Below are 12,034 nucleotides of genomic sequence, written 5' to 3'. Positions count from 1 at the left end.
ATGCTGATGCCTTAAGAGTTCCCTTCACTGGAACTAGGGGGCCAAGCCCAACCCATGAAAAACAACCCCCACACCATAATCCCCCCTCCACCAAATGATGCAGATCAGTGCACAAAGCAAGGTCCATGAAGACATGGATGAGCAAGTTTGGGGTGGAGGAACTTGATTGACCTGCACCCCGATAGAACACCTTTGGGATGAATTAGTTCAGAGACTGTGAGCCAGGCCTTCTCATCCAATGTCAGTGCCTGACCTCACAAATGCACTTCTGGAAGAATGGTCAAACATTCCCATAGACACACTCCTAAACCTTGTGGACAGCCTTCCCAGAAGAGTTGAAGCTGTTATAGCTGCAAAGGGTGGGCCAACTCAATATTGAACCCTACGGACTAAGACTGGGATGCTATTAAAGTTCTTGTGTGTGTGTGTAAAGGCAGGCTTCCCAATACTTTTGGTAATATAGTGTAGTTGACTATAGTTCTCCTTTCATAAAGCCTATAATTTTTGTTTTAATATAAAAGAATCAGACAGGCATTGTAGCTGCAGATTTTATTAGGAGGAGAGGATACACGGAATATTGGGAGCTGATACAGATGGGGGTAAGGTAGACAGATGACAGACAGGGGGGCGATACTCTGCAGCTCAGGTCGGCACAGCGGTCTGGAAATTACTTGTTGCAGTGGACGCAGTTGCTGTAGGGGTAGTCCCAGTGGAAGCCGATGGCGTCGATGACGGAGCCGGAGCTTCCGCTGATGTATCTCAGGTAGGTGTCGGGGAAAAGAGGGGAGCCGTTGAAGGCGGTTCCGGTTTCTTTGCCGAAAGTGAACATGCGCCCCTTGTTGGTGAAAAATACCAGCTGGCGGATGTAGGATTTATATTTCCCGTTTACCTGTCTAAAGTGCTCTCCGGGGTGAAGGAAAATTTCCTCCAGATCACCCGATGTGCCCCCGCGGTACTCTGACCACGTCGTCCCATATCGCACCTGGATCCTGTGGAGGGAACAAACCCACGTCATTCTTCAGAAGAGAAATAGAGAAAGAATATCTAAAATCATAACATAAGATAAATAATATGAATAAAACTGCCATAAGCCCCACACCAGCCTTAGGTTACCTGGCAAAAAAATAATAAAAAATAAATGCCATGGCATCCGATTCCCATTTCTGTCAGTGCCGCAGCTATAGCGGGAGTGATGGCCACGCCATGCCGCCAGAATTACATTGCTTTCCATGTGCGAAATCTGCAGTTTACATTTCCCCCAAAAATCACAAGATTTATGCACTGGTTCAACCACTTCAATCCCGGGCGATCTCACCCCCTTCCTGCCCAGGCTCATTCTACACTTTCAGCGCTGTCACACTTTGAATGACAATTGCGCGGTCATGCAACACTGTACCCAAATTACATTTTTTTTTTCATTTTTTTGAGACAGATAGAACTTTCCTTTGGTGGTATTCAATCAATTTTCTAAACAAATGAAAAAAAGACTGAAAATTTTGAAAAAATAAATAAACTTTTTTCATCATTTCTGTAATACAATTTTACAAATAAGTAATTTTTCTTCTTCACTGATGGGCACAGACAAGGCAGCACTGATGGGCACTGATAGGAGGCACTAATATGCTGCACTGATGGGCACTGATTGTTTCTGATGAGGCAGCACTGATGAGGCGGCACTAACAGGCACTGATGAGGCAGCACTGATGAGCACTGATGCGGAAGCACAGGTGGGCACTAATTAGCATGAATGAGGCTGTACTGATTGTCACTGAAGAGGCTGCATGGATGGGCACTGATGAGGCTGCACTGGTGGGTACTAATGAGGCGGCACTAATAGGCACTGATGAGGATGCACTGGTGGTCACTGATTGGCACTGATGAGGATGCACTGATTGTCACTGCATTGGCTGCACGGATGGGCACTGATGAGGCTGCACTGATGGGCACTGATGAGGCGGCGCTAATAGGCACTGATGAGGTGTCACTGATGAGCACTGATGAGGCAGCACTGGTGGGCACTGATTAGCACAGCACTGATGAGGCGGCACTGATGGGCACTAATGAGGTGGCACTGATGTTACTGAAGAGGCTGCACTGATAGGAACTGATGAGTTGGCACTGATGGGCACTTATGATACTTCACCAATGGGCACTGATGAGGCTGCACTGATGGGCACTGACGAGGCGGCACTAATAGGCACTGATGGGCACTGATGAGGTGGCACTGGTGGGCACTTATGATACTTCACCAATGGGCACTGATGAGGCTGCACTGATGGGCACTGACGAGGCGGCACTAATAGGCACTGATGGGCACTGATGAGGATGCACTGATGGGCACAGATGAGGTGGCACTGGTTAGGCTGCACTTATAAGGCTGAATTGATGGGCATGGATATGCTAAACTGTTGGGCACTGATATGCTGCACTGATGGACACTGATGGGGCTGAACAAATAATCAGTGCCTTGATTATCAGTGTAAATGTCCCCTGTAACTGGAAAGCAAATTATTGGCTTTCCTTTCCTCAGACACGGACACCGCTGAGGAAAAAAAATACCCGGTGTGATGTGAAGGATGTCATTTGACGTCCAGTCAGGATGGCAAAGCCTCTGCCCAGTCATCAATCTGCTATATGCTGGGCAGGAAGTTGTTAATAGGGATGGTCAAATTTGGGTGATTTTTTTTTGTGTTATTTTAGGGTGCAATCAGATGGACCATGAGGATTATGAACGCTCTTTTCACCTACCCTGGACATGTTTTTCTAGTCTTATTATTTTAAATGACTTTACACATGTAATAATGAAATACACAAAATAAAACACAAATGCAAAAATCAAAAAATTACAGAGCAGTTCCTCTATTGAAATTGCATGTACTGTACATTCATCCTGTGTGAATGGGGCAAGATCAAATGTTCTTCAGTCTATTTTCTCTGCAATTGGAATGTGTGAATGGGGAAAATACCACATTATGGCCACAAGATGGTGATGAGGAGCACAATTATTTCTCAATAGCCATGTCATAGTCCTAAATCAGGGATCTCCAAACTACACCACATCTGGCCCTCTGCAAGGTCTTATCCGGCCCACTGCTAGGGTCAGTGAGGTATACTCAGTGTGCACTGATTGAGGATTCAGGTCAGCAGAGGTCGCCCATGGTCTCCACTTCAACCCCCCCCAACCAACACCCAGACTTTGTAAAGGGTGACTCTAATGGGGACCCTGATGTAAGGGACACTCTAATGGGGACCCTGATGTAAGGGTAGACTCCAATAGGGACCCTGATGTAAGGGGGAACTCTAATAGGGACCTTGATGTAAGGGGGGGACTCTAATGGGGACCCTGATGTAACATGGGACTCTAATGGGGACCCTGGCTTAGGAGTGGGCTCTAATACAATCCCTCATGTAAGGGGGACTCTAATGAAGACCCTGGCGTAAAGGTGGACTCTGATAGGGACCCTGATGTAAGGGTAGACTCCAATAGGGACCCTGATGTAAGGGGGGAACTCTAATAGGGACCTTGATGTAAGGGTGGAGTCTGATGTGGACCCTGATATATAGTGGAGTTCCACCCACTTTTACAACTCTTCAGCATTCCTCACTAAACTGTGCACTGTAAACAAACTGGATATATATTTTTTTTCTCAGCACCTACTGTATATCTGCTGTATTCATTTTTCACTTCCTCCTCCCTGGCCATGGCCCATCGCATCATTTCCTGTTTGCAATGCCTTCTGGGAAGGGGCGGCAACTTCCTCTGACACTGCTGTTGCTATGGAAACCTGACCTAAAACCTATTGCACTGCTTGTGCTGCACTGAGCATGTGCGAGATCTGCAAGGATGAGATCCAGGAAGAAATACAGTCTGGCTTCAGATGCCCACACTTAAGATGGCCACGGCCTGCTGTAAGTTTATAAAATAACAAACTACTGCTATAAACGAACAAAACAGACCTTAGTTTACAGACTAACTTTACTAGAATACATTAAGCTTGTGTATTATAGGGGTATTTTTATTTAAAAAGTATAATTTCAGCCGGAACACCACTTTAATCATCAGCATTATAATAATTCACAGACAGCAGACTCTCTATCATGGCTCTGGCTGGCTCTGTGTCAGTGTGTCACATGACATGGCTGCTGGGTGCTGATAAATATGACCAATAAGGTAACAAAATCAGCACCCAGCAGCCATGTCATGTGACACACTGACCCAGTGCCAGCCAGAGCCATGATAGAGTGCCTGCTGCCTGTGAGTTATGATACCATCCATGATGCCAGAGAGACAGACACAGTGCAATGTAGTCTATTCACAGACACCCCCAAAGCACACCGGTGTTGAAGCCTTGAAGGCACTGGCAGCCCAACGATCAGATCCACTTCCCCTCTGTTTCTGCTGCTGGACACTGTCAGCTGAGCTCAGCTGCTTCTCTCTGCCTGTCACCGCCGTCCGCCCGCCTCACAGCCTCTCAAGTCTCACTCTCCGGACCCCGGCTACTACTAGGTGGGGAGCGTAGCTGAGCAGAGGAAGATCACTCCACCGGGGAAGGCAAGGAGATAGGCAGGCAGGCGGCTACCGGGGACTTGAGCCAAGGCAGAAGAACACGCGGAGCGGTAGCGGAATGGTCATGCGCCCGAAACTGAAAAAATAGTCCCTCTGCTCTGACCAGCACAGGATGTTCAGAAAGGGGCACAGATAATGGAAAAAAATACACCCCCCATAAGCTAATAGGATGGCGGAGCGGGGATTTGCAATTTTTTTTTTTCAATTCTGCACTGACTGTCTTTGAAATTGCTCAGGCCCCTGTTCAAATCCAATCTGGGGACCAAACCGGGGACAGACTTGGTCTGGGGACAGTGTCCTCATTCCGGGGACTGTCCCCAGAAATCGGGGACGTCTGGTCACCCTAATGTAAGGGGGACTCTAAAAATGATTTGATGTAAGGGGGGAGTCTAATTGGGGCCCTGAGGATGAGGATGCACTGATTGTCACTGAATTGGCTGCACGGATGGGCACTGATGAGGCGGCGCTAATAGGCACTGATGAGGCTGCACTGATGAGGCAGCACTGGTGGGCACTGATTAGCACAGCAGTGATGAGGCGACACTGATGGGCACTAATGAGGTGGCACTGATTGTTACTGAAGAGGCTGCACTGATAGGAACTGATGAGGTGGCACTGGTGGGCACTTTTGATACTTCACCAATGGGCACTGATGAGGCAGCACTGATGAGGCCAATCTAATGGGGATTAGACCTCCTCCAAAGGTCCCTCAATTTTGGGGGGACCTTTTCAGGGGTCTGTGCGCCATTTCTTTATTTTAAATAGATGCCATATGGGAAATGCCATCAGTTGAAAACCATTATTCCTTTGTACCTGTCACTGCTCCCGGCCCAGTGGAAGTTTTACATGTTGTTCTGCACTGGTACACGTTCCCAGGGCAGTGCCCCGAGCATTTTGATTGGACAGATTTGGCTCCCATTGGATTCGGCATCTGAACTTCTTTGAAGTTTGCCAAACTCTGTTCTCTAAACCCGGAGCAGCTGAGCTCAGTGATAATAGAGAATAGGGACAGACACTGAGAATCCCCCCAATATACACATGTATTAGTATGAAGCTGGTGAGAAAAGGAGAAACGGCGCCGTGTGTCTCACCCGGTGATGTAGAGACGGTTGTTACGAACTCTCAGGGCTGTGATTGGTCCATCCAGTTGGTTTCCAGACTGTGAAAATCGCTTTCCACCGCCACCGCCATATTCACCGGAGTACGAGGAGCTGCGCTGCTGAGCTGAGGAATAAAGGAGGCAAAACAGCTGTGACATCACTATGCTCTGTATATAATATATTATACAGGAGTGACATCACCACTCTCCAGATATAAGATATACTATAGAGGAGTGACATCACTATGCTCTGTATATAATATATTATACAGGAGTGACATCACTATTCTCTGTATATAATATATTACACAGGAGTGACATCACTATTCTCTGTATATAATATATTACACAGGAGTGACATCACCGCTCTCCAGATATAAGATATACTATAGAAGAGTGACATATGGTGACATGAGATGTGAATATATCAGATGAGAGAAGAGGATCTCTTACCTGCAGCGATGGCGCACACACTGACAAGGATCCACAGCAACATTCTGTTATAAAACAAAATTTATATTATTACATAATACATATACAGCAGAGCATTGCACCTCAAATACTGCACAACACTATCCCTAATACTGAAAGTATTGCCCCTCAAATACTAAACAGTTCTGCCCCCAGTACTGCAGAGCATCGCACCTCCAATAATGAATAGTACTGTTCCCAATACTGCTGAGCATTACACCTAAAATGCTAAACACAACTGTCCCCAGTACTGCAAAACATTGCATGTTAAACATTGCACAGTGCTGTCCCCAGAACTGCAGAGCATTGCACCTCAAATACTGAATATTACTGTCCCCAGTACTGCAGAGCATTGCACCTCAAATACTGAATATTACTGTCCCCAGTACTGCAGAGCATTGCACCTCAAACTTTGCACAGTACTGGCTCTAATACTGCAGAGTACGACACCACAATACTGAAGAGTACTGTCATCAATACTGCAGAGCATTACACCTCAAATACTGCACAACACTGCCCCCAGTACTTCAGAGCATCGCACCTCAAATACTGTGTAGAATTGCCCTCAGTAGTGCAGAGCATTATAGCTTCAATACTGTGCAACACTATCCCCGATACTGCATAGCACCGCCCCCAGTACTGCAGAGCATCACACCCAGGGCAGGACTTAGGGTGGTGGGGGCCCCTGAGCTTGAGTCACTTTCGGGCCCTACCCTTCTATACATTACTTTAAACCTTTAGTTTTCTTTTAAGCGCGCCACTCTGATACCGTTTGTCCATTACATCACTGTCTAATGCAGACAGGTTTTCTCAACGGCAGTAAACGAGGCACTACGTAACTGCCAATAACCAATCAGCAAACCTCAAGATAAGAGTTTAAGGAATTTTAAGGAAAAAACTATTTAGTGCTAGTTCACACTAGACGCAGTTCTGTGCGCTTTTTTTTCAGCACTCATAATGCATACACAGTGTTTTCCATGTATTCCAATGTCTCTAGTTCACACCATGCAGTCAGTTTCCGGTCAGTTTCCAGTGCAGAAACTGACTGGAAACTGACTGCATGGAACTAGAGCCATTGGAATACATGGAAAACACGGTGTATGCATTTTGTGCAGAAAAAAAGCGCACGGAACTGAATGGAGCTGAGTCTGGTGTGAACTAGCACTTAAGGAAAAAAACCTACATTTAAATGCTCATCAATGCAGCCTTGCACAGCGTCCATCTGCATGCTTGTCCAGTGTCATTTGCAGCCTTGCCCAGTGACCTTGCAGACTTGTCAGTGTCATTTGAAGCCTCCATCTGCAGCCTTATCAGTGTCATTTGCAGCCTTATCAGTGTCATTTGCAGCCTTGCAGCCTTATCAGTGTCATTTGCAGCCTCCATCTGCAGCCTTGTCCGTGTCATTTGCAGCCTTGCCCAGGCTGCAGTTAAACTGCAGTGACTTGTCAGTGTCACTGCAGTTTAAATATGGTGCCACCGAGATACACAGAGCCGGTCCTGTGTATCTCGGCTCCTGTCGGCTTTTCTTGGCTCCTCTCGCAGTCCCGCCAAGTCCCGCCCTATGATGGACATAACACAGGTCCAATGGCGGGATTGGACGTGACTGTGAGCGGAGTCGAGCGCCGCCGCCAGAGCTAGCCGAGTGTACTCAGCTAGCTCCGCTCACAGTCACGCCCAGTCTCTGTGTTATGTCCATCATAGGGCGGGACTAGGCGTCACTGTGAGCGGAACTAGCCAAGTATAGCCGAAGTACACTCGGCTAGGGCCCCCTATTGGGTGGGGCCCATGGGCTTGAGCCCACTCAAGCCCTATGGTAAGTCCGGCCCTGATCACACCTCAAACATTGCACAGCTCCGCACCCAGTACTGCAGAGCACCGCACCTCAAACATTGCACAGCTCCGCCCCCAGTACTGCAGAGCACCGCACACCAAATAGAGCACGAAACCGTCCCCAGATCTGCAGAGCACCGCACCTCAAAAGCTGCTATGGACTGCTCTTCGAAACAGAAGACCGATGTACTTAATATTGTTTCCATTTCTCCCAAATTGTTCTAAAAATCGTGAAATTTCGGCAAAATGTCATAATTTTTATAAAACGCATTGCAGTCGCAGGGAAGGGGAAATGAAGGTGGTTTTAGGGTGTAATGAGCTTTAAATAGCTGCCAGAGAACCTTCCTCCACCTATTCTGGGTCTATGCTAAGGAGCTAATGAGCGGAGCAAGTTGTTTTGGGGGGGGCAAAACCAATTTCCTTCAATGATCTGTTCATCCCTGCTGAGCATTACACCCATCCATAATTATCAGTGGACTGTCCCTTTATATCATCTTGTATAATGTTCATTTATCAGATCACTGCAGAATATTACTGCTCATGCAGATTATCTCATGCTCCATACAATACATTATACCCTGTGCTACATTTAGACATCACACCGCTCTAGGCAGGTCTCAATATTAATGCCCTTTTGTACAAGCTCCGCCCCCTGCGTCATGAGATGAGTCAAATCAAATTTTATAATGCCCTTATGTTGTAAATCACTGCGCAAATTGTTGGCGCTATATAAATCTGGTATATTAATAAACAATAATAATAATAATGTGCTATTGGAGACATCATGGGGTCTGTCCCATATACAGAAATATTTGTTAAACTATAGAGACCACCAAATCAGAAAGAAAAAATAGATTTATGTTTCCTAAACTTCAGTGAGTCTCCTGACTCCTCTCAGCACCCCCTTTCCCTGAACAGTTTACTGACTGAATGCAATCACAAATGTCCAAAATCAGCCAAAAAGAGAAACAAAAAGTTCCAACTGTATATTTTAAGGCTTGAGCTGCATAGCTGTATATATATATATATATATATATATATATATATATATATATAATTCATTCATTTTTTTCAAATATGTAAAATGGGGGCAAACAGAGGTTATTTACTCTCCAGGTCAAATGTTATTCATTTGTTAACCATAGAGTTTTAGGGAAACATATCACATTATGGCCACTAGATGGAGCTGATGATCATAGTAAATAAGTATTTAAAAAGGACCTGCAGTCTGCTCCCATAATTTGTAATAAAAACATCTTTGTCATTCTGAAGCTTCCCCCCAACCACTTTGCGTATTATTGTATATATACTGTGATTCTGTACTTGCCAAATATGCTGCAGCCGTTTTTGGGAGTTTGGGTGTTTTTTAACAGCCCATAAACTCCCCTCTATGTTCTCCTATGTGTCTATGCACACATGGACGTTTTTGGATGTTTATCAGCAGTAGGAGTTTATGGGCTGTTTTCTGAACGCCATAAAATCGTGTTCAGGAGTATTTTCTCTGGTCACAAAAAAAACGCAAAACGGTCATAAACGTCGATAAACGCTCAAAAGCGTGGCTCACCAGCGTTTTTTAAAGTTTTTGATCCATTGAAATAAATAAATAAATAAAATTAAAAAAAAAAAAAACCCAAAAAAACAGTAACGCTAAAAAATGCTAATAAACGCTATTGCAAAAACGTTAAAAAACGTCGAAAAGACTCACTGCAAAGCTACTGCCGTTTTTATAAAGTTATTTTAACGTCCAGTGTGCATGGAGCCTAAAGGTCCGCTCCAATGCCCTGTACACACGGTCGGATTTTCCGACGGAAAATGTGTGGTAGGACCTTGTTGTCGGAAATTTCGACCGTGTGTAGGCTCCATCACACATTTTCCATCGGATTTTCCGACACACAAAGTTTGAGAGCCTGCTATAAAATTTTCCGACAACAAAATCCGTTGTCGGAAATTCCGATCGTGTGTACACAAATCCGACGCACAAAGTGCCACGCATTCTCAGAATAAATTAAGAGACGAAAGCTATTGGCTACTGCCCCGTTTATAGTCCCGACGTACGTGTTTTACGTCACCGCGTTCAGAACGATCGGATTTTCCGACAACTTTGTGTGACCGTGTGTATGCAAGACAAGTTTGAGCCAACATCCGTCGGAAAAAATCCATGGATTTTGTTGTCGGAATGTCCGATCAATGTGCGACCGTGTGTACGGGGCATAAGAGTTTTTGGGAAACATACCACAATATGGCCACTAGATGGAGCGGATGATCATAGTAAATGAGTATTTCGTTCATTTGATCACCAGAGCCATCTAGTGGCCATAATGCAGTATTTTTTCTCATTCAAACTATTCTGTATTTTCTCCTGGAGAGAATATAGCGACATATGACTTGGCACAGAATGAATGTACATGCAGTTGCATAGAACAAATAGCTCTGATATATACATATATATATATATATAAAAATATATATATATATATATATATATATATATATATATATATATATATATATATATATATATATATAAAAATATATATATATAAAAATATATATATATAATTTTTTTAAAAAAATGCACCCCTTGGTGTTGCCCCCCACCCCCACCTTACACTGCCACCCTAGGCACAGCCATTATGACAAGTACAGACAAATGGAAGCCCCGAGAGCATTCACCTTTCAAAGCGACAGAGGTTCTATTACTTCTCACCCAACAGGTCCCCTTTAAACCCTTTACAGAAATTGCTCCAAAAGATGAAAATCTCTGGCACTGCAGGAATTATGGTGGAGCGCAAACAATTGCGTGCCGTTAGCGTTCATTTTCATTTCTCCAATACCATAAATTTTCAAATTGATCAGCTGTCCTCCCCCCCTGTAAGGTCATCTCAGCCTGGTAATCACTTACCTGAGGTTTGGGTGTCTGGGGTGAGCCTGCCATCCTGGCCCCTATAAATATGGAGGTAGGTGGTTTTATGAGGCAAGTCCTTCCTTCTGAACAAACATCGGGAGGCGCTGTGGGCCATCTGGAAGACAATTAGGTGGGGCGGATAATAAGGATCACCCGGGGTCAGGGGGACATTCACGCCTCGGCTACAATCACCTCCCTCCTTATCAGTGTTTGTTCTGTCTAAATATAGATGAGAACTCACTGAGTGTCAGCTCTGCTGCCAAGAATCGGCATGCCTCCAGTTTCTCAATGACACGATAAATACGACGGTACATTGTATTTTTTTTTTTTTTGGTTTATTCTGAAATCAATAATAATAATTTCAACAGGTCATTTTGTAGGTCACTGTGTCTTACAATTTTTTATTTGTTTTTTTTTTTTTTATCTAATCAAAGTTTATTATTTTATAATCTGAAGTAAATAATAAAATGAGTGTAATTAAATAAGAGTGTATTTGGCTTTCACCACCTATCCCAATAAAAAAAAAAGGGAACTAGGTGACTGCAATACATACCAGTAAAACCACACCTAGGCCTCATATACACTGGCAGCAGCCCCTTCTGAAGAGTAATCTGTGGTGGGTCGCTTTTCAGAGGACAAGGGGGTTTACAGGCGGCTGAGAGGCCCTATGTCACCTCTTCACTGTTCTGTTTTAACCCTGAAAAGCCAACGCCACTGCACTGCGAATACACAGGGGGAGAGATTTACTAATACTGGAGCACACAGAATCTGGCGCAGCTGTCCATGGAAACCAATCAGCTTCAAACTTCAGCTTGTTCAATAAACTTCGACAATAAAACCTGGAAGCTGATTGGTTGCTCTGCACAGCCGCACCAGATTCTGTGTGCACCAGTTTTAGTAAATCGCTCCCCCTGTGTATTCGCAGTGCAGTTTTAGTAAACCTCCCCCTCTTAGCTCCCCCCCCCCCCCGATCACACTGAATCTGACTTTAAAATCGTGCGACTTCGCTTGAAATCGCATGATTTTAAAGCCGCATGTCAGTGTGACTTGGCTGACATCTCTGCGACTTCGTGCACAGATCTCAATGGAAGTTGCATCTGAAATCGCAAAAAAAAAAATAGCGCAGGACTTTTTTTCAAATCAAAGTTTTCAAAGTCTGCTT

The 12,034-nt window shown here is 44.8% G+C and overlaps 1 protein-coding gene across 1 annotated transcript; it reads right to left on the bottom strand.

Annotated features, from left to right (window-relative positions):
• Positions 1-534: 534 nt before the first annotated feature.
• On the bottom strand, positions 535-10,973 carry LOC141148444 (zymogen granule membrane protein 16-like). The gene is made up of 4 exons (XM_073635940.1): positions 10,870-10,973; positions 6,120-6,163; positions 5,659-5,791; positions 535-989 (listed from the first exon to the last, which is right to left on the bottom strand). Exons 2-4 carry the CDS (start codon positions 6,160-6,162, stop codon positions 668-670), a joined length of 498 nt encoding a protein of 165 aa, XP_073492041.1. The 5' UTR covers position 6,163; positions 10,870-10,973; the 3' UTR covers positions 535-667.
• Between the last annotated feature and the right edge of the window lie 1,061 nt (positions 10,974-12,034).

The sequence above is a fragment of the Aquarana catesbeiana genome, linkage group LG06 (genome assembly GCF_042186555.1).
Source record: "Aquarana catesbeiana isolate 2022-GZ linkage group LG06, ASM4218655v1, whole genome shotgun sequence".
In the NCBI taxonomy this organism is placed as follows: Eukaryota; Metazoa; Chordata; class Amphibia; order Anura; family Ranidae; genus Aquarana; species Aquarana catesbeiana.
Note: the sequence above shows the minus strand (reverse complement) of the source record. Positions and strands in the feature narration are given on the sequence as shown.